This window comes from Macaca thibetana, chromosome 8 (genome assembly GCF_024542745.1).
Source record: "Macaca thibetana thibetana isolate TM-01 chromosome 8, ASM2454274v1, whole genome shotgun sequence".
Taxonomy (NCBI): domain Eukaryota; kingdom Metazoa; phylum Chordata; class Mammalia; order Primates; family Cercopithecidae; genus Macaca; species Macaca thibetana.
The window spans coordinates 48,143,056-48,170,272 of record NC_065585.1 but is presented as its reverse complement, the minus strand read 5'-3'; the positions used below and the strand labels follow the sequence as shown (position 1 = coordinate 48,170,272).

Below are 27,217 nucleotides of genomic sequence, written 5' to 3'. Positions count from 1 at the left end.
TCTCCATTTCCCAGCCCCCTACCACCAGGGGAGTGTGTCTCTTGCCTCTCAACTGCTTCAGAACTACTATCAGAGCCACTTTTACCAAGAACATACACCATAACAATTGGGCATTATGAAAACAATAAAATATGTAAATAAATTCTAAAATGGATTAGGACGCTAGATGGATTGAGCATACCCTGGATACTAGGCAATGCATTAGGACCTTCCTTGCAATTGCTGTTACATCAACTCTGTGGACAGATGTGTTAACATCCATTTTTAGATACACAAAAGAGGGAGCACAGAGAGCTCAAGCAGCTTGCTGAGATTCCTAGTAAGTGGCAGAGGTGGACTTCAAATCCCGGCCTGCTTGCCTCTGAAACGCAGGTCTTAATGACTGTGTTGTAATAAGAGGGCCAAAGGCAAGGTTAAAATATGTCCTACTGTATTGCTGTTTCCTGAAGGAACTTATGGAGATTAAAATTCGTAAATTGTTATAGAGTTAAAACAGATGAAATAATGCTTCTTGGACACACCATTTAGTTTTTTCTTTCATCTTTAAGCAATGCCGCACTAAAATTTGTCTGTAATGGCATAAAAAAACCGATATTTGGGCCGGGCGCAGTGGCTCAAGCCTGTAATCCCAGCACTTTGGGAGGTCGAGACGGGCGGATCACGAGGTCAGGAGATCGAGACCATCCTGGCTAACCCGGTGAAACCCGTCTCTACTAAAAAAATATACAAAAAACTAGCCGGGCAAGGTGGTGGGCGCCTGTAGTCCCAGCTACTCGGGAGGCTGAGGCAGGAGAATGGCGTAAACCTGGGAGGCGGAGCTTGCAGTGAGCTGAGTTCCGGCCACTGCACTCCAGCCTGGGCGACAGAGTGAGACTCCGTCTCAAAAACAAAACAAAAAAAACTGATATTTGCCTTTTCTTCTCCATTCCCCATGCTTGTCAATCGTTGCAGAGATTATGCTCAAATGTGATATCAAGAAATGCTTTTAGTCCCCAGCTTAAGCTTCATTTCTATGTGAAATATGGCAGACTTTTGATGCTTTCTCTAAGGTCCTGCTCTGGATGTTCTCCTTGCGTTCAAGGCCCTTTTAGGGAGACAGCCAGTCTATGGCCAGTCTTGGCAGCTCGGTAAATGCAATTGACAGTGGAATCATTCTTAAAATTCACTATCACCAGGTCAAAACTAGCCCCTGGTGCATTTTGGGAAGCTTCAGTTCAAACACCTGAATTCATTTTCACCCAGCGCTACCTGGTTAGCTTGTAACTCCAGAGTTATTTAGAGAGGTTTTGTATATGATTGCTTAAGCTACAGCTTCTTCCCCCTTTGCAACCTATTATTGAAATAAAAATGTAACTTAGCTATTTCACAGGCATATGGATGTTTTTAAGTGGAATAAGTTCATGCTGTTTTAAATTAGGTTCACCAAACAACATTTCTAGAATATTTTCACCTTTCTAAATAAAGTGCTTTTGATTGATACTCCCTCTAATTCAGACTGGCAGTGCATAATACCCTAAATCAGGGCCTGCATAAGCAGTCTGTATAAAACATGCTTATGCTTTTCAGCTTCCCAAGTGAATCTTTCCTAGAGAGAATTGTTTTTTATTGAATGTTTGAGGTCATCTTACAATAATTATGACACAATCAGTAATGGCAACAATTTAAAGAGTTTACAATATGTGCCAGGAATATGATAGTGATAAACATGTCATCTCATTTATTTCTCACAACACACTTTTTAAGGGTAGGTTTGTATTATTATTCCCACTTTACAGATAGGGAAACAAAGGTTAGAGAGATTAAGTAACTTGCTCACGTCAAGGTGGTAGGGAGAAATTATTGAAAGCACTCATTATGCCATGTGTGCAAGCAAAAACTGGCAGATTAATTTTTAGCATACTCAAATAAAAGGTCATGCATTAGAGAAAAGCAGTCAAAATAGGTACTGCCCCATCTTTAGTGAAGCAGACAGAGGGATATGACTGAAATAACCCTCGGCTCTGGGTCAAAAGCTCTGGCTTCTATTTTCAGGCCCTGCCACTTGGGCAAATATTCCTTCTCTGTGTAAAAGTACAATGTTGGCCACAATCTCCTAAAGTCATTCTAGCTTTGATAGGGTGTGATTGTAGGAGCCTGCAAAGGTATCTAGAGTCATTGTAGGTTTCCTAATGTATGTAGCTCTAGCTCTAGGCAATTAAAAAGATTAAGTAAATCTTAGGAGCTGTCAAGAAGGTTCTTACAGTTTATATATAACATACAAAAAAAATTATAGGATACATCATAGTTTTGGTTGCTACATCTCCAAAATCTAGTGAAATTCAAGAAAGTTTCAGAAGGAACCACCAAAATGGCGTGATGAGACTATTATAAGGGGTATAGCAATCTTCAGCCTGCAAATAGAGAAAAAAGTCTTATTTAGAAATGTCTGCAAAATTATGATTGTTATGTATTTCATACTTGAGAAAGTAATTTTAGCTCAGATAAAATGAAGTACTGTTTTACACAGTGGATGATAATTTTGTGGAACTTTCCATCTGTAGAATCAAAAAGTAAAAAATAAATGTGAAAACAGTCAAATGTAGAAATAACAGTCCATCATAGACTATCAAAGGACACTGTAAAGTATGGAGTTCTCCCCTAAAAGTTGGTATTGCCAGGGATCATAGTTATTATGCCCTTCTACCGTATGTCCCAGGGTTCCAATGGAAGTTATCAATACAGCATAGCTCCAATTCAGGAAGGCAAATTTTAAGTTATAAAAGGTTCTGTTTAGGATGGCAGATTTCCTTAATCATTAATTTTACTAGTAGTATAATATAATGTTAAATTTTTGTTTTGGTTCCAGTTGAAGAGCAGCATGATGATAGGAATTTTTACTAGAAAAAAAAAATACTAATATCATAGGAAAACATTAAGAGTTTCTTCTTTCTGAATAGTGGTCACAATGAGCCCACCCTTCCTTTTAGAATCACAGAGGTTGACAGTGGGTTTGGAGATGATCTATCTCATGGCCCCCTCAGGGCAGGTGTCCATTCTTTACCTGGCAGGTGTTCCTTGCACCTCTGTTTGAACAATGCCAATATTTGGCAGCTTATCTTCTGGGGAGTACTGTTCCCTTGTGAGACTGCTCAGGTTTATTCTTTACTGAGCTCAAATCTATGTGCATATGCTGTCTTCTCACTGGCCTGATTATACCTTCAGGGCAAGTCTACTCTTCTTGCAGACGAAGCATCTAGCCCCTTACAGTCTTCTCTTCTCCAGTGTAACATATTCTGCTGCTCTTCAAGCAATGCACTTCTAGACACTGGAAAATCCTGACAGCTCTTTTCTGACCACCATCTCTTTTCCAAACTCTTTCCTCAAGTGTCCTGGAAGGAAACAAAAGGGAGTGAAAAAGCATTTGATTTATTTAGAGTAAAAAGCGAGTATTACTTCACATAATCAACAGCTTTATTTTATTTTTATCAATGAACCTTAAAATCTTTAAAAACATTTTCCCATGACTGAGATACTGTTAGCTCAATATGCTTGTATGCTTGTGGCCACCACCTGAGTTTCCTGATTGTTGCCAGACAGACTGCTATCAACTCACCCTCTCAAAGTGCAGTGTGCACTTCAGATTTATCCCCACTGAATTATCTTGTCAGTTTTAAGCTATTATTTCTGCTTCAGGATATTTTACAATCTTGATTATTTGGTCCAACATATGAATGATTCATCTAATGTTTTTATCATCTTAAAATTCATAAGAATATCTCCAAGGTATTGATGGAAATGTTAAACAAGACTATATCAAGGGCTGAATTAAGCAATGCGAACATTCAAAATTTAATGAGAAATATAATTTAATAAGAATGGTACTTTGATGCTTGTATTTCCTTTAATCTTGCTCTAATTTATAGCCTATTGAAATGTACTGTTTATGCTAATAAATACAACTTAAATTTTAAAACACGTGTTTTTGTTTGTATTGTTGTTTTTCAAAAAATGCACAATTGAGGGAAAAAAGCCCACTTTTCTTTTTTTTTAAGGTTTTCCACAGGTTGTGATTATTCAACACATGGCTACAATCGACTGATGAGATTTAACTGATTTAATGTATGAGAATGTAATCTAATGACAAGTCAAAATAATTAGGGGGATAGGGACAACCTCATGAGGGTTGACTTTAAGAATCTAAATCCACAACATGACAATAATGTCACAATGTCCATTGATGAAGAAAGTGAACAGTCTTTTTTTAATGATGTTCTTTTATTTCAGTTAATTGCATTTAGAGAGAGAACAATTAAACTATTTATTATCCTTTGTGGTATCTATTACGTTTAAAAATTACCTTGTCTTTCTGTTATGTTCTTTTTAAAATAATTATTCCTTACAGATTCTCAGTCTAAGCTAATTTTTATTTGTTCTCTCCAACAGGTCTATCTTTATAACATTTGAGCTCCCCCTACTCCTTATCTTTGGAGTTCACGTTTATGGGGACAAAAGATGAGTTTTCTATGCTTTGCGAAGCATGATGATGCTTCATGTTAGCTTTGGAATTAGAAGAAGTAATTTTTGGACCATTATTTTTGAGTTGTGATACACAAACATTATAAGGTTAATCAGCATTTTAGCTTATTAGTGGCCCTTGATTCTTACGAAACTAAGATAATTACTTCTCTTTTTTCTGCAGATGTGATATTTGACTATGAATATTGAAGTTAAGCTTCAATCCATTATATTGTAAATGGAAAAGAAGAGGTTTTCATTTTAGGTATATGTACATAATACATGTATTCTTTTCCTTGGCTCTCATTATGTTTATATTAGGTACAAAACTAGTTAACATGTCTATTCTGGCGTTTTTCCTCCAAGATATGTAAATTCTAATAAAAAATAAGACCAGATTGGTGGAATGGGGATAATAGTATTCTTTTAAACCAGGATGCAAGAAAATGAAATGTTTAATTTTTGTAACATCTCCTTTCTAAAACAGAATATACTGATGGAAATTTGGCTTGTTTCCTAGAGTCTGAACACAGGGGTTATTAACTGCAATAACTGGGCTAATACTATGAGGTGGAGTATGATAAAAGGATTAAAAGCTAGCAGATACTGTGCTTGGATAGCAAGCTGGATGCCTGTGCAGGCATGGAGCCTTTCAAAGTAAAGTTGGCTCCTTGACACTCTGTCCTGAAGCTTGTGCTGATTTTTAACATCATTAAAAATCAGGTCATTGAGAAGTCTTCTTTTAGGGATGTCTGTAACATTCCTTGACTGCCTTATGTTTAAGCTAGAATTTAAGCATCCAAATAAAAGTTGTTCTCAGGTGTCATCATCATAGGAAGCCATCCAGCTACCCTAAAGTTCACTAAAAAGTCCTGGAACTTGAGATGATTGACTTCTGACTTCCCATTGTCAGTGTGGTCCAGAGATATGGCAGGCAGGAGCCAACTGCTTAAGGTAGAAATGCTTTGAGTAAGTTTCATTTGAACTGCACAGGCTATCATGGCTGGGTATTTTTCAAAGCTACATAGGGTTCTAGAATTTTAGAAACCATTAGGGGCCAAGAAGAATCGGTCAGCTTATAGATCTAAATGTTCAAAATTTAAGTTAAAGCCTGTTTCTTTTGGTAGGAAGCACCTTGACTCCCATTTTTTTATAATGAAAAATTGATGATATATCTATTAGCTTGTTTAAATTGAACCATAGAAGAGTCCGTAGGAGACCAGGTGCAGTGGCTCATGCCTTTAATCTCAGCACTCTGGGAGGCTGAGGTGGGTGGATCACTTGAGGTTGGGAGCTTGAGACTAGGCCAACATGGCAAAAACCTGTCTCTACTAAAAGTACAAAAATTAGCCTGGTGTGGTGGCACGTGCCTGTAATCCCAGCTACTCAGGAGGATGAGGCATGAGAATCACTTGAATCTGGGAGGCAGAGGTTGCTGTGAGCCAAGATCACACCTCTGCACTGCAGCCTGGGTGACACTGTCAAAAAAAAAAAGTCCGTAGGGTACCAAATGCTTTTTTTTTCTGGAGACAGGATCTGGCTCTGTGGTATATACTGGAATGCAGTGGTGTGTTCATGGCTCACTGTAGCCACAGTCTTCTGGACTCAAGCAATCATCGTACCTCAGTCCACTTTCCCCTCTCCAGTAGCTGGGACTATAGGCATGCACCACTACACCCAGCTAATTTTTTTTTTTTCCATAGAGATGAGGTCTCACTACATTGCACAGGCTGGTCTTGAACCTGGCCTCAAACGATCCTCTCTCCTTGGCCTCCCAAAGTGCTCAGATTACATGTGTGAGCCACTATGCTCGGCCTTCTTCTTTTTTTAAATCCTACCCACTTGGCATGACAAAGGCCTAGGACGTAATGGTAAGTGAATAGTTGTAAGGAATGAGAAGTTCTAACTGTGTGCTGTACCATGCTTGGATTTGATTATGGGAAAGATGATCAATATTAACACAGAAGTTACTTAAACTCTCTATGTCTCTTCCCTTACCTCAGGAAGTTCAAATACAGTGTTGTAATTCAGCTCTTCTACTCTTCCTGTCCTCTCAAATGAGACAACTTATACTGTGGTTGCTGAGGCTAAATAGAGGAGGAATTCAAATACATGATTCTTCTACTTAAGAGAAGATCATCTCCAGTTGCATCTAATCATGAAACCCAGTTGCCTCCATTTCATGAGAATGATTTCCTTCCATAGACATTCTCTGCTGTTCTCCTACTGTCAAGTCAATGTTTAGTCAATTCCAGCCATTTCTTGCAAATACACTGCAATCACATTTTATAAATCTACCAAGTGCTTGGTTTTCATGTGCCACAGATAAATTAGGTCTTTCTTATTTTATCCTGAGCTATCAGTCTAGTAACATGCTCACAGCATGCAACCAGGACTAGGCATGATCTCCTTTTTGTGAATCTAATCTGAGTGTCCTTTACAAGTAAGAGGGGATAGTCTGGGAGTGGAAACAGCTCTTTTCAGGACCAGCTGGGTGATCCATGAGCATTTGAACAGATGGCCCATTTTTGTGTGAAAGGATTCTGTATCCTACAAACTAACACCCAATAGCTTCACTGGGAAAAAAAAAAAAAAACTTGAAGATAAGAAATCAATTCAAGAGGAACTCACGTGTTTGCTGTGTTGCCTCTGAACACACCCTGTATGTCAAGAGCTTAGCTTTATTCTGTAGACCACCTAGTCTGAATCATTGGGGAGGAAAATATTTGTTCAAACATAGTCCCGTTTGTCTGTGCTGGGCAATAGCACAATACATTCAGCAACTGCCCTCTGAAAGTCAAGTCTTTGTCTCCAGTGGGGATTATGAAAACATGGATTTCTTGAGAAGTGCCTGCCCACCTGTGTTTAGATTTTAAATTGTGGGAAGATGCTTGACAGCCAGAAAAGAGATGCTCAGGGAAAAGTCTGTTGAGGTTATAGAGACTTTTTAAAAGACCATTTCCTCCTTCAAAATTATTAGAATAGAAGAGGAATTCTTGAAAACTGTCATGGAATATTGTATTGGATGGAACCTTGAAAGGTTTTATTTATCTCTTCTCTTTTAGCTTTCTGTCTAAGGCTTCAGAATGTAGTCTATTTTAGAAACTCTCTAAGGAAGGAAATTTTTCGTAACCTTTACCCTGTTAGTCATTTTTTTTAACTTCAACAAAAGTCTGCATCAGAAGATTCTTGCTTGCTTATATGACCCTAATGCTCACTGCTGCAGTCCAAGCCTGGCTTCCCTTGCACTTTCTTCTGCTGTTCATATTCTTCACAGTGAGACCTGTCTTAGCTGAAGCCCATTATTAGGTCACTCCTTGGCCTCTTCTCTAAGGCTAAATAATGAGTTATTTTTTTTTCTCCTTTTTCAGTACGTCATATTTTTTCAAACATTTAATCATTTTTGTTGTTGAAAATTTGGGGACTTCCTGTGTCTGGAAATGCATTAAGCCTCAAACTTTGTAGCCCTAAGACTTTTCCTGCTACCTTTTAAAATACACCAAATAAAATTAAGACTAGGAGAAGAAAGCTGCTGCAATTTTTTTTTAAAAATCACAGAAGCCCCCCCCCCCAAAAAAAAACCCACCGAGTAGCTGTCTTTCTGGTTTTTGATTAAGAAGACATTTGTGAAATGAAACGTACGTTATTGTCAGATAGGCCTGTTGTCTACTGACAATTGATCAACATGAATGTGGTCAGGTTTAGATGAATATCTGTACAACTCACGTAATTTTTAATGAAGAAAGTTAAAAGCTAAGCATGCCAAGAAAATAAGTATGACTCAAAAGTGGCCCTTTCTTAGTATATTAGAAGTATTACAGCTTCTAGTTACCAACGGCCTTTGAAGATGACTGGGCCATTATTGCAATACTTTTTAATATGCTTCTGGATTCAATTATTGCAGATTTTTACAATTATATTTGATCTCTAGTTAGTTTATAAGGGGACACTATCTTTGTCAGGTTTTAATATCAAGATTGTGATAGCTTTGTAAGTAAATATAGACATTTTCTATGCTTTCTGTTTGCTTTAGAACAGTTGAAATAGAGTAAGATCAATCTGACATCTAATGTATGGTTGAACTCACTTCTAAAACTATCTGAGCCCCTTGACTTTCAAAGGTAGGTCTCTGATAATTCTTGCTATAGTTTAACATATCACACATATGGAAGACTTTATTTCAATCTAGAGAATAGTAATGGAAGGATTACACATGTTCTCACCACTGAGTTGCAGAAACAGAACACTATCAGTGTCTTTGAAGGTCACTGTGTTCCCGTACCTGATCACCTCCTCCTGTCTGCCCTAACCCCCGTTAGACATAAACACAATCCTAACTTCAGTATGCTATTGCTTTGCTTTTTTTCATAGTTATACTATCTTTATCTTTGTATGTATTACTGAAGATTATATTATTTAGTTTAGTTGAAATTTATATTATAGAATTGTACTCTTCTATTTCTTTTGTCTTTTTTTGTTTTTTTGCCTATTTTTGTTTTGAGATTCATTTATATTTAATAATGCATCACTAGGTCATTTTCCGTTCACTTTACTACTTTGTAATAGTCCATTGTATGACTATTCCACAATTTATTTATCTATTCTACTGATGATGGACATTTGCGTTTTTTCAGTTTGAGAACTTCTGAATGTGTCTATATGACCATTTTTTGTCCATGTCTCCTGGTATGAGAAGTCCTCTAATGTTTACACCAAAAGTGGAATTGTTGGATTGTGGAATGTACATATGTTCAACTTTATAAGGATATGTCCAATTGTTTTCCCTTAATGATTTTAACAATTTCCTGCTCCTACCAGGAGTGGATAAGAATTCCTATTGCTCGGCCTCCTTGCCAAGATCTCATTTGTGTGATTTTAAATTTTTTGCCAGATAGTTGCAAAGTGGTATCTTATTAAGGATTTAATTTACATTTCCCTGATCGGTAATGAAATTGGTCATCTTTTCAAATGTTTGCTGTCCATTCATAATTTCTTTCTGTGAAATACCTCTTTATGTGTTTTGCTTATTTGCTTTTTGGGTCGCTTATCTTTTTCTTATTGATTTATAAGAATTCTTTATCCATTTTGAATATAAATCATTTTGAGTTATATATATTGGAAATGTCTTCCAATTTCTAGCAACTCCTTTCATTCTGTGATTTCTCTTGATGAACATAAAGGCTTCATTTTATGATAGTTAAATTTATACATCTACTATTCATGCTTTGAATTTTTATTCTATTTTAAAAATCTACTCCACAATGTAGATATAAAGATATTTTTCTCTATTGCACTTAAAACTATCATTATATTGTATTTATTTATTTTCCATCTTCCCACTAGAATCTAAATTCAATTAAGGCAGAATATTTGCTTGTTTTATTTATTTCGGTATCTCTAGCACATAGTGGGAACTCAATAAAAATTGTTGAAGGAAACCATGACTGAATGCCAGAGAGCGTGAAATGTTCTTCAGTATCTTGCATTAGCTCATTTTCATAAGAATGCAAGTCCTCTGAGGCTGTTTCCTCTCCCTAGTACTGCCATATTTTTCATATGTCTCATTTTCATCTCATAATCAGGTGGATCCATTTGGACTCGGTGTCTTCATATGCACCAGTAACAGAGGGGCTTGTCCTCAGGCTGCTCTCTGCACATCTTTGATTTCGTCCTTCTCCACTCTCAGACCTACAGCTGGCCTGTGGGTGGATGTATGCTGTTGCCATTCTGGTTCCTTCTGCTAGCAGGCTTTCATCCAGTGCATTTCTGTTCGACTGTGGTGTATTCTTCCCCTATTCCCAAGGCCCTCTTCCCAAGGTAGTCAGGGCTAATGCCTACCTCACAAATAACAAACCCTGCCTTTCAAAGAACTAGAGTTCCCATTCTGCCTTTCTAGTTGTTTTGTTTCGGCTGCTATTGCTGTTTTCAGAGTAGTTTTTTACTCTTTACTGCATTTGGAAGAGATGGTAGTGAAAAGGAAGTTGGGGTAAAAGAATTGGTCAGTACCTTGAGTGCCTCAGGACTCACAACACAAGGGGCAGATGGGCAGGTGCCCACTTCTCTGTTGATTCTAGGCCATGTTTTTGCTCAAAGGAATCCGGATCTGGCAACAGAGGCAGTGAAGGGACTGTGATTTTCCTAGCATTTATCAGGTGATATTTTTCATGAAACTGCAGTTTACAGCATTTCTGGGTAGTCTGGTTTTGTTTTGTTTGTCTAAATCAGATCCAAGTTTATTATAACATGCCTGACCCTGACATAAGGGAGATTTTCAGTAGCCTTGCGCGTTGGTATATTTTTCTGGGTTATCTTTTGTGAGGCAACATTAAGGAATGCTAGCCACATTCCATTTTGAGTGAAACCTCCTGTACTGCTATTTTCTAAGTGTATGCAGAAGCTCTTATATTTGGAAAATTCAAGTTCATTCACATTGCTACTGAATTAGCAATAGCTTTTTATTATTACCTAGTTTTAAATCACTAGATATTAAAATTACTACTACTATTTCATTGTTGCCCCAGTTTTTTTTTTCTGATTAAAAAATATATACTGAAATAAGCTCTGATAATCCAAAGAATATGTAATCATTCTTCTATAGCACTATACCAAAGACCTTATCCTATGGAATATTGTTTAGTTTCCTATCATTCAAAAACCATCTTTCCAATTTTTTAACTACTAGTTTAAGTAACATTAAGTAGATTACAGAATGGAGAAAACATAAAGAAGTATGATTGTAAACAATCTCAGTTATTCTGAAAGAAATCTGAAGGATAAAATAATAGCTTCCTTAACTTAGTTGCTGCTATGTATTATCTGAGAAAAAGTTTATTGAAGCACATTTTGACACTTTTAATCCACTGGAACGTCATTAGGAAAATGTTCTGAGAGTCATGAGAATGTTGACTAATTGGGCTGTTTGTCCCACATGGGATTACACCACTTCTTTCTGAATCAGAAGTTCCTGCTATTGCAACATGAATTTTTCTTTATTCTTTATTTTTCCCCCTTAGAAACAATCCATTTGGGTTCATTACATAGCCATTTGTTAGTTTGGGGGATTGTGCTTGTTTGTAACTACAATGAAGTCATACTAGACTGGGTCTGTATGTAAGTCAATGGGAGATCCCGCAGCTGCTCAGTGAATCATTCAGTGCAAAGGGTCACCCTAATATTTTAACCCCAAAGTCCTGCTTTCCCAAAGTAATGGGCAATTTTTATTTTAATCATCAAGAAGATTGGTTCAACTTTGGTTTACTTAGTACATGTTGTGCATACACATCAATCTGTAAAACTTTTTTAAAAATTCTATTGAAGTATAATATTCTCAGAGAAAGTGCATGAATCCTAAGTGTATATGGTGAACTTTCACAAACTGAGTACACCTGTGTAACTGCTACCCAGATCAGAAAGCACAACATGACCAGCACCCCAAAAGGTTTCCCATACCCCATTTTTGTCACTAACCCTCCTCACCAAGGGTAATCACTCTCCTGTTTTGTGTGTTTTTATACTTTATATAAATGGAATTATACATCATGTGTTACTTGGCTTCTTTCATTCTTCATTATGTTTATGAGACTCATATAAATTTTTTCATGAGTTGTGTTTGCTCATTTTCCATTTCTACCTTATTGCTGTGGAGTGTCCCGTTGATAAATACAACACAATGTATTCAGTGTTCATTCTATTGTCAGCAGACATTTGATGAGTTTTCTTTTTCTTTTTTTTTTTTAGGAGGGTTAGGCCTATTATGAATACTCTGTTATGAACATTCCAGTACATCTTTTTTGGTTAAAGTATACACACACACACACACACAAGTCCTGTTGAATATGTAATGAGGAGTAGAATTACTGGGTCATAGTTTTGTGTATGTTCAGATTTAATAGATAAGCCAGGTTTGCCAGCGTGGTTGAATGTACTTACACTAGCAACGTACAAGAATTCCAGTTGCTCTACCGCCTCACAAATATTTGGCATATTTTGTCTTTTTCATTTTAGCCATTCTGGTCAATATGTATGGAATGTGGTTTAATTGATATTTCCCTGATGATAATGAAACTGAGTATCTTTTTATATGATTATTAGTAATTTGCATATCTTTCTGTGTGAACTGTCTGTTCATATGTATATATATGCTGAATATTTTCTGTTTTTCTGTGGGTTACCTTTTCACTCTCTTAATGCAGTCTTTTGATGACTAGAGATTCCTAATTTTAAAAAAACACTCTCACATATTAAAGATCTTAGTAAATATTTATAAAATTGTTAACCAATGTGTGAGGATCTCAGTAGTGACATGTTTAACTCAAACTATAATTTATTATTTTTTCTTTTATGGTTTATACTTTTTGTATCCAGTTTAAGATATCTTTGCCTACTCTAAATTGGCAAAGTTATTCTATGCCTTCCTCTAAAATCTCTTTAGATATGTAATTCATCTGACTCCATATTTGTATGTTTTATAATGATCAAGATACGTTGTTTTTCAAACCAATATTCTATATACCCCAGCATCACTATACTTGGTTTTTAACTTGTTTGAAATATGTCCACAAAATTTAGTTTCAGTGAATTTTTTTTATATTGTCTTAGAATTACTAATACTTCCTGACAAAAATTTCAAACCTGTGATGATTTAAAATGTGTAATATAATTTCTAGATTTATTTAATACTAATGTCAGTTGAAATTTCCCTTAAAAGTTCTCCTGTTCAATTGGATCTAGTTTTGAAATCCAGCTATTTATTTATTCAACATCAATCTATAATGCATAAAACAATTTTTAAAAAATATTGTTCTCATTTTCTCATTTAAATCAATTCAATACATGTTCATTATGTTTCTTCTAGAATTTAGGACAGTTAAGAATGTGGTTGAAGTTTCGAGCTTCATTTTTGTGTCATTTAGGTTTTAAGCCATATAATAAATTTATCAAATATCTGTCAGTAATAAGCCAATTTCTTTAGTAGTCAAATTATATTAATAAATAAAGGTACAAAGTGAGGATTTTTATTACTATTAGGATAGCCTTAGACCCCTTATATAATTCTTCCTTACCAAGTTTTCCACTAATAATGACACATATCTTTAAAGACATAAAAATAGAAAAGAAAATATAAAAGTTCCATTTTTATATTTTGAATACCTATAAATGTTTGCTCTTTGATGTCATTTTTGCTTAGTTTTATTTTTTGTCTTTTTATTATTTGTTCTAGGTTGTACTGGTCAGTGGACATCTGGACAGCTGGGATGTTGGGCAGGGTGCCATGGATGATGGCGGTGGAGCCTTTATATCATGGGAAGCACTCTCACTTATTAAAGATCTTGGTAAATATTTAGAAAATTGTTAACTAACGTGTGAGAATCTCAGTAGTGACATATTTAACTCAAAACACAAAATGCTTAACAGATTAGTTACCATGGTATGTTCAAAGATCCTCTTGAGGTCAGTTGATTCCCAGAAAAGAAACAACTTATCCTCTTAAAGAAATTTTTATTCATGTGTACTCCAGACATCTAAAGTGTCAAATGTTGTTATCCGCCACTGGGGAAAATGAACAAGCAAATAAAACTGAAGCAAACATAACCACACCAGCTAAAAATATGCAAGGAAAATATGAGGAAATGCAAAGAAAAATCAGCAGCACCTCCTACTTCCTTGCCCTTATTCATCTTAACACATTATCAGACTATTAGGACAATGGATAAAGGCCAGGCATTTTTCCATCATAGAAATAAAAGAGGAACCTAGGATAGAAAGAACGATTTCCATTGCCACAATAAGGAATCCAGGCAGATAATTCTTTGTTGCAAGGTCTGTCCCATGCATGACAGGATGTTTTGCAGCATCCCTGACCTCTTCCCACTAGAAGCCAGTAGCACCCTCCCCTAACCTCAAGTTATGATAACCAAAAATGACTCCAGACATTGCCAGATGTCCCCTGGGGGGCCAGGGGAAGCAGTTGCTCCAGTTTGAGAACCACTAATATAAACTAATAAAATTACCTAGGTAACCTGAATACAGGGTCATTTTGTTAAAGAAAACAAACTAATTGGAAATCTTACACTGTATATACACTATGACAGAAAAGATTTTGACCACCTACTTTGTTTTTTATAAAGCATTTTGTAAAACCTGGGCATGTAGGTTTAAAGCATCTCCTTTGTTCTTAAGGCTCTTAGAATGGAGTGGGTAACCTTCACACATACATATACACATAGTTATCAATATAGACGTAATTTCAATATCTAATTTTAGAATTGGGGAAGGTTTGAGAGAGAAGTTATCCAGCAAATAAACCTGAAAATCACACATTCCTTCAGAGAAGCTCTGGGAGATGCTGTGTTAATTCTCTCCTCCTCTTCTCTTAAAAATATTCCCTTGGCTATCTCTTCTTTCTGTTTCTCATATCAGTCCAGAATGAAGTGAGTTCTAGAGGAAAGCAGGAGAAAGTCAAACATTTTTCCTCTTCAAAAAGCACCGATAATGATTTTGGACATTAATTTTATTTCAGTATGTTCGACCAGCTTGATTGGAAGCACAGTGGTGGAGTAAAAAGAAAAACTTTCTTTAGACCCATTTGAATTGGACTTTAGGTCACTTTGTGCTACAAACTACATTTTAGGCCTTAAGCAAGTCATTTGAATGCTCTGGATTCATTTTCCTCATTTCTATTTAACTGTAAGCTTCAGAGTATTTCATTTGCACTAGATTGGAATAAAAATTGTATCTTCTTTAAGCTTTGAATCTTACTTCTTTGGTATTCAGCATGGGACCCTAAATCACTGTTAATTGAATTGAATTCAATTGCATGGACAAGTGTCAAATACCGTGCAAAAGTGAATTGAGCATCTTTTACTGGTTCTCAAAGTACATTGACTTCAGTTGCTTTTGATAGCTAGTGACCAGTCTCTTTAATTCAGGACTTAAATCTCCAAAAGATTTCTGAAAGTCTATATAAAGATGTGAATAGACCTCTAAAATAAAGAGTAATATTTCTTTTGAGTAGGCGTTATGAGGCATCATAGTATATTGTTAAAAACATAGGATTCTGGAGCCAGACTGCCAGGGTTTAAATCTCAGCTCTACAATTTCTTAGGTGTGTGGCCTTAGGCAAGTTACTTTACCTCTCTGTGCCTCAATTTTCTCATCTGTGTAATGGGATAATAATAGTTCCTATCTCATACAGTTGCTTTGAAAATTAAATAAGCTATTCGCAGAATATACTTAGAACGTGGGCTGGGCCAACCCAAGTTATCAATAAATGTTAACTTTTATAACTTAATAAGCATGATTCTGACAGTACCATTTTTTTAATGTAAGAGAAGATTATAATTTAGTTTACCTCCCTCCCGATTAGTGATTACTTTGCCTCCTAACTTTGTATATTTGCTATATTAATGTAACTTTAGGGCCAGTTCCTATGTATCCCTAAAATATCCTTTCCCTTTTCTACTTAAGTCACCATCCCTTGTACGATAGAAACCTACTGACCTCTCCACTTTTTTTCATTTCATACTAAATTTTTAGAAGTCTTAAATTTCTCCTGGTCACTTCTATATCCTGCTTATGTTTAATGCCCAGTATCTACCTCTGCACCTCACTTTCTGTGATTGCGCCCATTGAGTCTTACTCTTTAATTTTGAAATTGTGGATTTCTATTTGTAGGTTGCCTACGTATTTTAATATGAAGAGCTAGGTTCAGCATGTGATGTATGAATTCTGGATGAAAATTGCTGATATACTTGAACTAGAAATACAGCTTTGGGCTTGAGGCCAAGAAATAAGTTCATAATTATATTACTTAATTACATGGAATCCAATCTGTTTAATTGGTAAAATGTGAAAGCTCTGTGGCAATCTCTTTTTCCAAGAAAAATGAGACTCCTTTTGGATGTTATTCCTTGGATGATGTGTCATGCAGCATGTCAGAGTCCCTCAGTGGAGCTTGTTAATTTGAAGAGTTGGTCCAGTGGAGATCTCTGATATTTGGAAATATTTTTCTAAGATTCATCCTTCTGGTATCTTCTTCTTTGTCTTCCCCTCTCATCACTCTTATAGATTCACTTTTTCACTCAAGCCTTCAGCTTAAATTATATTCAATTAATCTAACAGAAGAGTTATTTGTGCTTTGTAAATATAATCAGCCATTCCCGAGTAACCGTCTACAGAAGGCTATTTGCTGTGAAGTGTTGTTGAGTACTTTTCTGTGTTTGTGGTTTACTGGACTTGAAACTGTTTATTTGAAATGTTATTTCCTGGAATGTTCTGGTGTCAGTGCCCAAAGCCTATGGCCAATGATGCTCCAAAATCCGCATTTGGCACTTAGAAAATAAACTACCATCCATCCCAAATTCTTCCAACTGTATCATTTGCTGTGAAGTTAGAATTTTGAGTTTTCAGGTCTAAAGAAATGAAAGATATGAGAATTAACAGTATTACCTGGTTGTTGGAATGTGGGACATATAAGAAACATTTTTCCAGAAAAAATGTAAATGTTGAGCCTCCTGACCATGATTACTATAGAGCTTGAAAGTCTATGTTTTAGAAAAATATTTTATTGGTATGTTTCTTCATTCATTCACTCAACAAATACTTGTGCATTGACTGCTTGTTCATGTATCAGATGCCTTGCACCCAAGAGGAAAGAGAAATGGCCCTTTCAGTCCTTGAAGCAGGAGAGACATTTAATTCAAAAATTGCAGTGAAATTGTGGTTAAGTTCTCTGAATGTAGGATGTACGAATTACTTTGGACACTTGGTAAAGAGACGGACCAACATGGCTTGACCGGGTCAGAGCAACTTCACTAAGATGTTATTTGAACTTTCTTTTATAAAGATAAATAGAAATTCCTGAGGCGAACGGTGCAGAATGAAGTATTCCCAGCAGAGTACAGAGCTTCTAGTTCTGCCCGTCATTAAAAATGAGAAGAAAATTGTTGACAGTAGCAGTCTTGGGATTATGAGGGGAGGCAGGGTTGTGGAATTACAGGAGAGATTCACTTTTTACCTGATATATTTATATAATGTTAGATTTTTGTGTAATAAGTGTGTGTTACTTCAATAATCAAGCAAAAGCCATCAAATACTCCCCTACCCCCAGTTCCAAAAAAGAAATGAAAAAGAAAAGAGTTTTGGTATTGTCATTATCATAAACACCCTGTTAACAGAAACAACAGGGCAGAGGTAAGGATTTGGAAGAGTTGTCCAGGAGTCACCAAGCCTCTCTGGCCCAGAATACAACCATGAAGACAGCCAAAGGCTTGCCAGGGCTTTGATTCAAGTTCCACTGTAGCTAGAGCTTTATGCAGCCATTTCCAATGCAGTGGGTTCTCTTTTAGAAGTGGGGACCCATCTGGGAAGAAGGTTTTCTTCCCTAAGGCTCTGGTCAAGTCTTTCTTGGAAAAGCCCCAGGAAATGCAATTCGGAGTAACAGAGAAGAAAATGAACAGCCTCCAGTGAAATGGAAGCCTAAAGGGTAGAACTAGAGATGGCTGGAGTCCTGAAACGAATCTGGGACTAGCCCAGACCTACAAAAGATATCTGCTTTGGAAAGGACCTCCCCACTGGGTTTAGCCATACTGCTGGGTATAATAAAAGTGTTGAGATCTAGCACTGACTGAAGATTACTATTGTAAGCATTGTGCTAAGCACTCCACTAAATACATATTCTCCTTTATTCCTGAAAATAAACCCAAGCAGTAGGTAAATTGTGTTATATTCATTTTACAGAAGAGGACACCAAAGCAGAGAAAAGCTAAGTACCTTGCCCAAGGTCAGCAGCTGTTACGTGAAAAATTTAAATCTAGGCAGCCTGATGCCATGCCCAATACTCTTAAGTACTTTATAATATTGTTTTAATGGAACAACTTTCCCAGTCTGTTTCTAGGAACACTTATCCTCAGGATAACAAGAGATATAAAGAAAGGGGGGGACAGTGTCCTATGGTCAAATAAGTTTGGGAAATCCCTCTTGGTAATTTCTGTATTAGTAAATAACATTTGTTGGGAGAGTATTCCGTGGGTATAGTGTACTTTGGAACACAGTACCCTGCGGTATTTTTTGAGGTGGCAGAACTGAGTAAGAATACAAGAATCCTTACACGGATGTGCTTCTGGAAGTGAGTACAAATACCCTTGGATTTGTTTTCATTCTAGATTTTCTAGGCTACATTGGGAGCTTGAGATTACCAGAATATTGACAAACTAGAACCATATGATGATTCCTTAATTGGCATGATAGAGCCTATTCTTGTGTTTCTCCCTGAAGAACACTTGTATCCACCCAAGTGCAAACTCTAGCTGACAACTAAATTTTTATCTGAGTCTATTTTATTCAAAATGAATGTAGTATTATTGGAAACATTTGAAATATGCTAAGGACTCTTTCTATCAGGTTTTTCTATGGCCCCAGATGAACCTGAATTTGGTAAGTTTTTTTTAATTTTCTAAAAGGAATTTTTATTTTAAAACATTCCATGAACTCTCCCTATTGCCATGTTGGATAGTCTTTCTGCACAATTATTTGGGAACAAAGGAAGGGAGACTAATGGCCCCTGGAAAGATATCCTGTTAAAATCACTGGTCCTCAATATGTTTGGCAAAAAATACATCTGCTTGTGAAACTGTCCAGGAAATTAACTTGTTCTAAATCTTAAATATTTTCCCCAACATTAAATTTTATTTTTATTAATTTAAATGTTAATGTGTAGATGCTGCTTGCTTCTTTGGTTCTGAATTTTGGTCTTGATGTTTTATAATTGTACTTATTGAGGAAAATACCTAAAACAGTAGAAGAATTAGAAACTTGAAGAAATTGTGAAGAAGGATTAAAGTGGCAGATAGGAGGCAGGACTAGCTTGCAGCTCCCATTCTAACAGAGAGAGCAGTGTGTGGAGAGTCACATAGTGAACTTTTGCTCCAAGAACTACCTCAGGAACATACCAGGAAAGCCAGGAGAATCCTCACACCCTTTGAAGGAACTGGATCACTGCTGCAGGCTCCCTGAGATGCCAAAAAAACTGAGTCTGTTTGCTTTCTCAAAGGAGAGGTTCATGGTCTGGGGCAAGTTCTCAGCCCTAGTCACCTGCTGCATGGAAATAGATTTGGTGCTGTTATGGGGGCACTATGGGAGTGAGACCGGCCTTCAGGATTGCAGGCTGCATGGGAGCAGGGTAAGGCCTGTGACTGCCAGCTTTCCTCCACCTCCCTGGCAACTTGTATGACTCAGCAGAGAGGGCCATAATCCCCCTGGGAATATAACTCCATTGGACTGGGATCCACACCCTCACAGCCCACAGCAGCAGCAGCAAACCCTGCCCAAGCAGAGGCTGAACTCAGACATGCCTACCTCTGCCCCCACCTGGTAGTCTTTCTCTACCTGCCCTGGTAGCCAAAGACAAAGGTCATAATCTTTTGGGAGCTCTATGGCCCTGCCCATTACCTGAGAAACCACTTAACCAAGTGTCCCTAGGGCAACTAGGAACACAGCTGATGCACTCTTGTCAGTGCCACCTCCTGGCTGGAGGCCAACCAACACTCTAAACAAAAACCCAACCAAGGATCCTCACACAGACCACTTCACTCCCCTGCTAATTCTATCAGAGCAGGTGCTTGGCATCCATGGCTGCAAGACCTGAAGACAGATCACATCACAGGACTCTTTGCAGACACTCCCCAGTATCAGCATGAAGCCCAGCAGCTCCTCTGGGTGGCTAGACCCAGAAGAGCAAAAGCAATCACTACATTTCAGCTCTCAGGAAGCCCCATTCCTAGGGGAAGAGGGAGAACATCACATCAAGGGAGCACCCTGTGGGACAAAAGAATCTGATTAGCAGCCCTGAATCCCAGACCTTCCCTCTGACATAGTCTACCCAAATGAGACGGAACCAGAAAAACATCTGGGTAATATGAGAAAACAAGATTCTTTTACACCCCCAAAAGATGATACCAGTTCACCAGCAATGGATCCAAACCAAGATGAAATCTCCAAATTGCTAGAAATAGAATTCAGAAGGTTGATTATTAAGTTAATCAAGGAGGCACCAGGGAAAGGTGAAGTCCAACTAAAAGAAATAAAAAATATGATATGGGATATGAAACAAAAAATCTTCAGTGAAATAAACAGCATAAATATAAAACAATCACAACTTCTGGAAGGCAAGAAATGCAAACTGCACTGGAAAGTCTCAGCAATGGAATGGAACAAGCAGAAGAGAGAACTTCAGAGTTCAAAGACAAAGATTTCAAATTAACCCAATCTGTCAAAGACAAAAAAAGAAGAATGAAAAAATTGAACAAAGCCTCCAAGAAATTTGGGACTATGTTAAACATCCAAACCTAAAAACAAGTGGTGTTCTCAAGGAAGAAGAGAAATCTAAATGTCTAAAAAACATATTTGATAGAATAATCAAGGAAAATTTCCCTGGCCTTCCTAGAGATCTAGACATCCAGATACAAGAAACTCAAAGAACTCCTGGGAAATTCATTGCCAAAAGATCATCACCTAGGCACATAGTCATCAGGTTAACTAAAGTCAAGATAAAGGAAAGAATCTTAAGAGCTCTGGGGCAAAAGCATCAGGTAACCTATAAAGGAAAAACCCATCAGATTAACAGCAGATTTCTCAGCAGAAACCCTACAAGCTAGATGGGATTGGAATCCTATTTTTAGCCTCTTTAAATAAAACAATTATCAGCCAAGAATTTTGTATCCAGCAAAATTAAGCTTCATAAATGAAGGAAAGATACAGTCTTTTCCAGACAAACAAATGCTGAGAGAATTCACCACTACTGAGCCAGTACTACAAAAACTGCTAAAAGGAGCTCTAAGTCTTGGAAAAAATCCTTGAACTATACCAAAATAGAATATCCTTAAAGCATAAATCTCACAGAACCCACATAACAATAACACAATTTTAAAAAAGGTAATCAGGCAACAAATAGCATGATGAATAAAATAGTACCTCACATGTCAATACTAACATTGATTGTAAATGGCTTAAATGCTCCACTTAAAGATACAGAATGACAGAATGGATAAGAATGCAACCAAGTTTCTGATGTCTTCAGGAGACTACCCTCACACATAAGGACTCACATAAACTTAAGACAAAGGAGTAGAAAAAGATACTCCATACAAATGGATACCAAAAGTGAGCAGGCATAGCTATTCTTATATCAGAAAAAACAAACTTTAAAGCAATAGCAGTTTTAAAAGATGAAGAGGGACATTATATAATAATAAAAGGACTAGTCCAACAGGAAAATATCACAATTCTAAATATATATGCACCTAACACTGGAGATCCCAAATTTATAAAACAATTACTATTAGACCTAAATAGTGAGATAGACAGCAACACAATGATATGGGGGACTTTAATACACCACCGATAGCACTAAACAGATCATCAAGATAGAAAGTCAACAAAATAAAACTGGACCTAAATGATACCCTACAAGTGAACTTAACAGATATTTACATGACATTCTACCCAACAACTGCAGAATATACATTCTATTCATCAGCACATGGAACATTCTCCGAGATAGACCATATGATAGGCCACAAAACAAGTCTCAGTAAATTTAAGAAAATCAAAATTATATCAAGTATTCTCTCAGACCACAGTGGAATAAAATTGATAATCAACTCCAACAGGAACCCTTAAACCCATGCAAATACATGGAAATTAATTAACCTGTTCTTGAATGATCATTGGGTCAACAATGAAATCAAGATGGAAATTTAAAAATTTTTTGAACTGAATAATAATAGTGACACAGCCTATCAAAACCTCTGGGATACAGCAAAAGGGGTGCTAAGAGGAAAGGTCATAGCATTAAATGCCTAAACCAAAAATCTGAAAGAGAACCAATAGACAACCTAAGGTCATGCCTCATGGAACTGGAGAAACAAGAACAATCGAAACCTAAACGCAGCAGAAGAAAAGAAATGACGAAGATCAGAGCAGAATTAAATGAAATTAAAAAAGAAAAAAATAAATGAAACAAAAGCTGGTTCTTTGAAAAGATAAATAAAACAGATAGACCATTAATGAGATTAACCAAGAAAAGAAAAGAGAAGATCCAAATAAGCTCAATTAGAAATGAAATGGGAGATATTACAACTGGTACCACAGAAATACAAAAGATTATTCAAGGATACTGTGAACACCTTTACATACATAAACTAGAAAACCTAGAGGAGATGGATAATATATAGATGGAAGTATACAACCCTCCTAGATTAAACCAAGAAGATATAGAATCTCTGAACAGACCAGTAACAGGCAGTGAGATTGAAATGGTAATAAAAAAAAATTCCAAACAAAAAAAAGTCCAAGACCAGACAGATTCATGGCTGAATTCTATCAGACATTCAAAAAAGAATTGGTACCAATTCTACTACCAAAGGATAAAGAAATAGAGAATCATCCCTAAATCATTCTATGAAGCCAGTATCACCCTCATACCAAAACCGAGGGAGGACATAACAAAAAAAGAGAGAGAGAGAGAGAGAAAACTACAGACCAATATCCCTGATGAATATAGATGCTAAAATCCTCAACAAAATACTGGCAAACTGAATCCAACAGCATATCAAAAAGATACTTCACCATGATCAGGTGGGTTTCATACTATGGATGAAGGGATGATTTAAGAGATGTAAGTCAATAAATATGATACATCACATAAACAGAATTAAAAACAAAAATCACATGATCATCTCAATAGATGCAGAAGAAGCATTTGACAAAATCCAGCATCTTTGATTAAAACCCTCAGCAAAATTGGCATAGAAGGGACCTACCTTAAGGTAATAATAGCCATCTACAACAAACCAATAGCCAACATTATACTGAATAGGGAAAGTTGAAAGCATTCCCCCTGAGAACTGGAACAAGACAAGGATTCCCATTTTCACCACTTCTATTCAACATAGAATTGGAAGTCCTAGCCAGAGTCATCAGACAAGAAAAAGATATCAAGGGCATCCCAATCAGTAAAGAGGAAATTAAACTGTCACTGTTGTCACTGTTTGCTGATGATATGATTTTATACATAGAAAATCCTAAAGACTCATCCAAAAAGCTTCTAGAACTGTTAAATGAATTCAGCAAAGGTTCAGGATACGAAATTAATGTACACAAATCAGTAGATCTTCTATATACCAACAGCAACCAAGCTGAGAATCAAATTAAGAACTCAACCCCTTTCACAATAGCTGCCAAAAAAAAAAAAAAAAAAAGGAAAAGAAAAAAACTTAGGATTATACCTAACCAAGGATGTAAAAGACCTCTACAAGTAAAACTAAAAAGCACGGCTGAAAGAAATCATAGACGACACCAGCAAATGGAGATACATCCCATGCTCATGGATAGGTAGCATCAATATTGTGAAAATGACCATACTGCCAAAAACAATCTATAAATTCATTGCAATTCCTATCAAAATATCACCATCATTCTTCACAGAAGTAGAAAAAAAAATCCTAAAATTCATATCAAACTAAAAAAGAGCCCACATAGCCAAAGCAAGACCAAGCAAAAAGAACAAATCTGGAAGCATCACATAAGTGATGCTTCAAACTACACTATAAGGCCTTAGACACCAAAACAGCATGGTACTGGTATAAAAATAGGCATATAGACCAACGGAACAGAAGAGATAACCCAGAAATAAACCCAAATACTTACAAACTGATCTTTGACAAAGCAAACAAAAACATAAAGTGGAGAAAAGACGCCCATTCAATAAGTGGTAATTTCAATAAATGGTGCTGGGATAATTGGCAAGTCACATATAGAATGAAACTGGATCCTCATCTCTTACCTTACATAAAAATTAACTCAAGATGGAACAAAAACTTTAAGAGCTGAAACCACACAGATTCTAGAAGATAAAATTGGAAAAAGTCTTCTAGACATTGGCTTAGGCAAAGACTTCATGACCAAGAACCCAAAAGCAAATGCAACAAAAACAAAGATAAACAGATGGGACTTAATTAAACTAAAAAGCTTCTGCACAACAAAAGAAATCATCAGCAGAGTTAACAGACAACCCACAGAGTGGGAGAAAATCTTTACAATCTATACATCTGACAAAGGACTAATATCCAGACTCTAAGAACTCAAATAAATCAGCAAGAAAATTACAAACAGTCCCATCAAAAAGGGGGCTAAGGAAATGAATAGACAATTTTCAAAAGAAGATATACAGATGGCCAACAAGCGTATGGAAAAATGCTCAACATCACTAATAACGAGGGAAATGCAAATAAAAAGCACAATGTGGTACCACCTCATGCCTGCAAGAATGGCTATACTCAAAAAAAAAAAAAAAAATGTTGGCAGGGATGCAGTAAAAGGGAACACTTTTACACTGTTGGTGGGAATGTAAACTAATACAAGCACTGCAGAAAACAGTGTGGAGAATCTTTAAAGAACTAAAAGCAGATCTACCATTTAATCCAGCAATCTCACTACTAGGTATCTACCCAGAGGAAAAGAAGTCATTATATGAAAAAGATACTTGCACACTCATGTTTATAGCAGCATGATTTGCAATTGCAAAACTGTGGAACCAGTCCAAATGCCTGTCAATCAATGATGGATAAAGAAAGTGTGATTTACATATATATTTTTTTATATATATATATATATATATAAAATGGAATATTACTTAGCCACAAAAAGGAACAAATAATGGCATTCAAAGCAACCTGGATGTAATTGCAGACCATCATTCTAAATGAATTAACTCAGGAATGGAAAACCAAACATCGTATGTTCTCATCCACATGTGGGAGCTAAGCTATGAGGACGCAAATGCATAAAAGTGATACATTGGACTTTGGGGACTCAAGGGAAAGGATGGGGGGTGGCAAAGAATAAAAGACTGCACATTGGATACAGTGTATATATTTCTCGGTTGATGGGTGCACCAGAATCTCAGAAATCACCACTAAAGAACTTATTCATGTAACCAAACACGAACTGTTCCCCAAAAACCTATTGAAATAAAAAAAAATTTTTTTAACAATTTGTTCCTTTCCTTTTTTTAATTATGTGTAAAACTAGGTTTATGGCCATGGGGCATCTGTGACTCCTCCTCATTTTCTTTAGAGGATGATCTTCTCATTTTTTATTCAGATATGTTATTTCCTCTAGAGGCAACTTATGTTAGTGTCTGGCTTTTTCGTAAGACCCATGGCAGATACATATTTTTTTTTCTGCTGGGAATTGCTGAGAGCTTTTCCTGAGGTTTGAACACATTTACAAGCTTCACTAACACACTCAACAACCTTATGTCTCATTCAGCTTACACAGACATTTCTACTAGCATGTGTAAAAAGACAAATTGTGTGTAAATTGATTTGCAAAATACATCTGTGAGATAAAGATTTGTTTACAATGAGTCACTTAGAATGTGGTCTACCTTTTAGTCTGGATTTGGTATGAGAGGTTCCATAGTCATTGTAGAGCCTTAGCCTGCATGAATATTGCTGTTGTTATTATATCATTTAGTTAGAATATATAATTTCTGTGCAAAAGTAGATACCACCCAGGGTATACAACATGATGACCAGTTCTTTTCTGTCTGATAGAGAGTCTAGAGGGGTGGCAGATGAATGCTATGAGAGGGCCCCCTTTTCTACAGCATACTCAGCTTCCTCCCCGACATATGCTTTGATTTGGCCTTAGAAAGTGAAGACATGTGGTTGTAAAGGAAACGGAAGCTTAAGAAATTGGTATCATTTATCCTGGAGGATAAGGGCCATGGAAAATCTTACTAATAGTATCCTTAGTGCCCCAGTGGATTTCCTCCCACCCAAGAATGGAATACATACAAGTCCATGGTAGGGCTGTCTGGAAAACCTCAGCTACCTTATTGCAATGGCATCATTGCTGTTACACACACTTGGCTTACAAGGAGATGTCTTATTTCAGTAAGAAGCTTTGACTGCCCACTTCATGTCAAGCAAATAATGTGGACAGGACACAGTTCCTTGCATCAAGGAGCTCATAGTCAGGTGACAATGGCTTCACATGGATAGAGGCATTTAAACTAGGCCTTGAAAAGCTAGGAATTGGGAAAAGAAAGAACAAATTAGAATTCATGAAAGTACATAGTTTGAGGAGTAGAAGATGTCTTCATAAATCTAGAGCAATGGGTGAGTGAGGAGGGGTGGGAAATGAGTCAAGTGAAGGGCAAGAGTTTGTGAAGGGAACTGGATGCAAAGCTAAAGATTGGAGTTGGTGCTGTAGGCAGCAGGCACCGTTGATGATTTTAAGCGTGATAGGACTTCTTTCTAAAATAGAGATATCGTGTTGACTATTTTAATTGCTAAAGTACTGTGATAAATAGAATAGAGATATAGAAAAACAGAGTAGGGAGATCCCAATTATAATGAGCCTGGAGAACTACAGCTTTGGAGTTGCTTAGCAAATCTTATTTGCTGTGGTGGATGAGCCAGCTTCTACCTCTCTATGTTAAATATACCAAAGAGGAAGTGATGGGGTTTCCAGGGATGCTGTGTTCTTTGCCTACACACTTCTCTGCATCATGCTAATGCTGCATTTTGTAAAAGCTGTGGTTTACCCAGCTCTGAATGAATTTTGTTCCAGTAAACTTGCCTAAAAACAGAAGTCTGCAAAAAATGAGAAAATATGCTATGAACATCTGATCAGACCTTTATGGTTAACTGGGTTTTTT

General features: G+C 36.6%; 3 protein-coding genes across 25 annotated transcripts in view; 1 reads left to right on the top strand and 2 right to left on the bottom strand.

Moving 5' to 3' along the window:
- The window catches only part of LOC126960839 (cytochrome b-c1 complex subunit 7), a 1,171,628-nt gene that overhangs the window by 719,848 nt on the left and 424,563 nt on the right, over positions 1-27,217 (bottom strand). The window contains exon 1 of one of the 21 annotated variants that reach the window (XM_050800596.1): positions 8,059-8,062. The exons of the other annotated variants lie outside the window; for them this stretch is intronic. The gene's annotated coding sequence lies outside the window, so the exon portion shown is untranslated. Of the gene's footprint in view, positions 1-8,058; positions 8,063-27,217 lie in introns of those variants that run through there. 21 annotated transcript variants of the gene reach the window in all.
- CPQ (carboxypeptidase Q) overlaps positions 1-27,217 on the top strand; it is a 498,229-nt gene that overhangs the window by 305,032 nt on the left and 165,980 nt on the right. For all 3 annotated transcript variants that reach the window (XM_050800514.1, XM_050800515.1, XM_050800516.1), the window contains exon 6: positions 13,715-13,826. In XM_050800514.1, the coding sequence (XP_050656471.1) occupies positions 13,715-13,826 (112 nt within the window). The remainder of the gene's footprint in view (positions 1-13,714; positions 13,827-27,217) is intronic.
- The window catches only part of TSPYL5 (TSPY like 5), a 321,724-nt gene continuing 296,196 nt past the window's right edge, over positions 1,690-27,217 (bottom strand). Inside the window, exon 2 of the mRNA XM_050800534.1 lies at positions 1,690-3,368. The gene's annotated coding sequence lies outside the window, so the exon portion shown is untranslated. The remainder of the gene's footprint in view (positions 3,369-27,217) is intronic.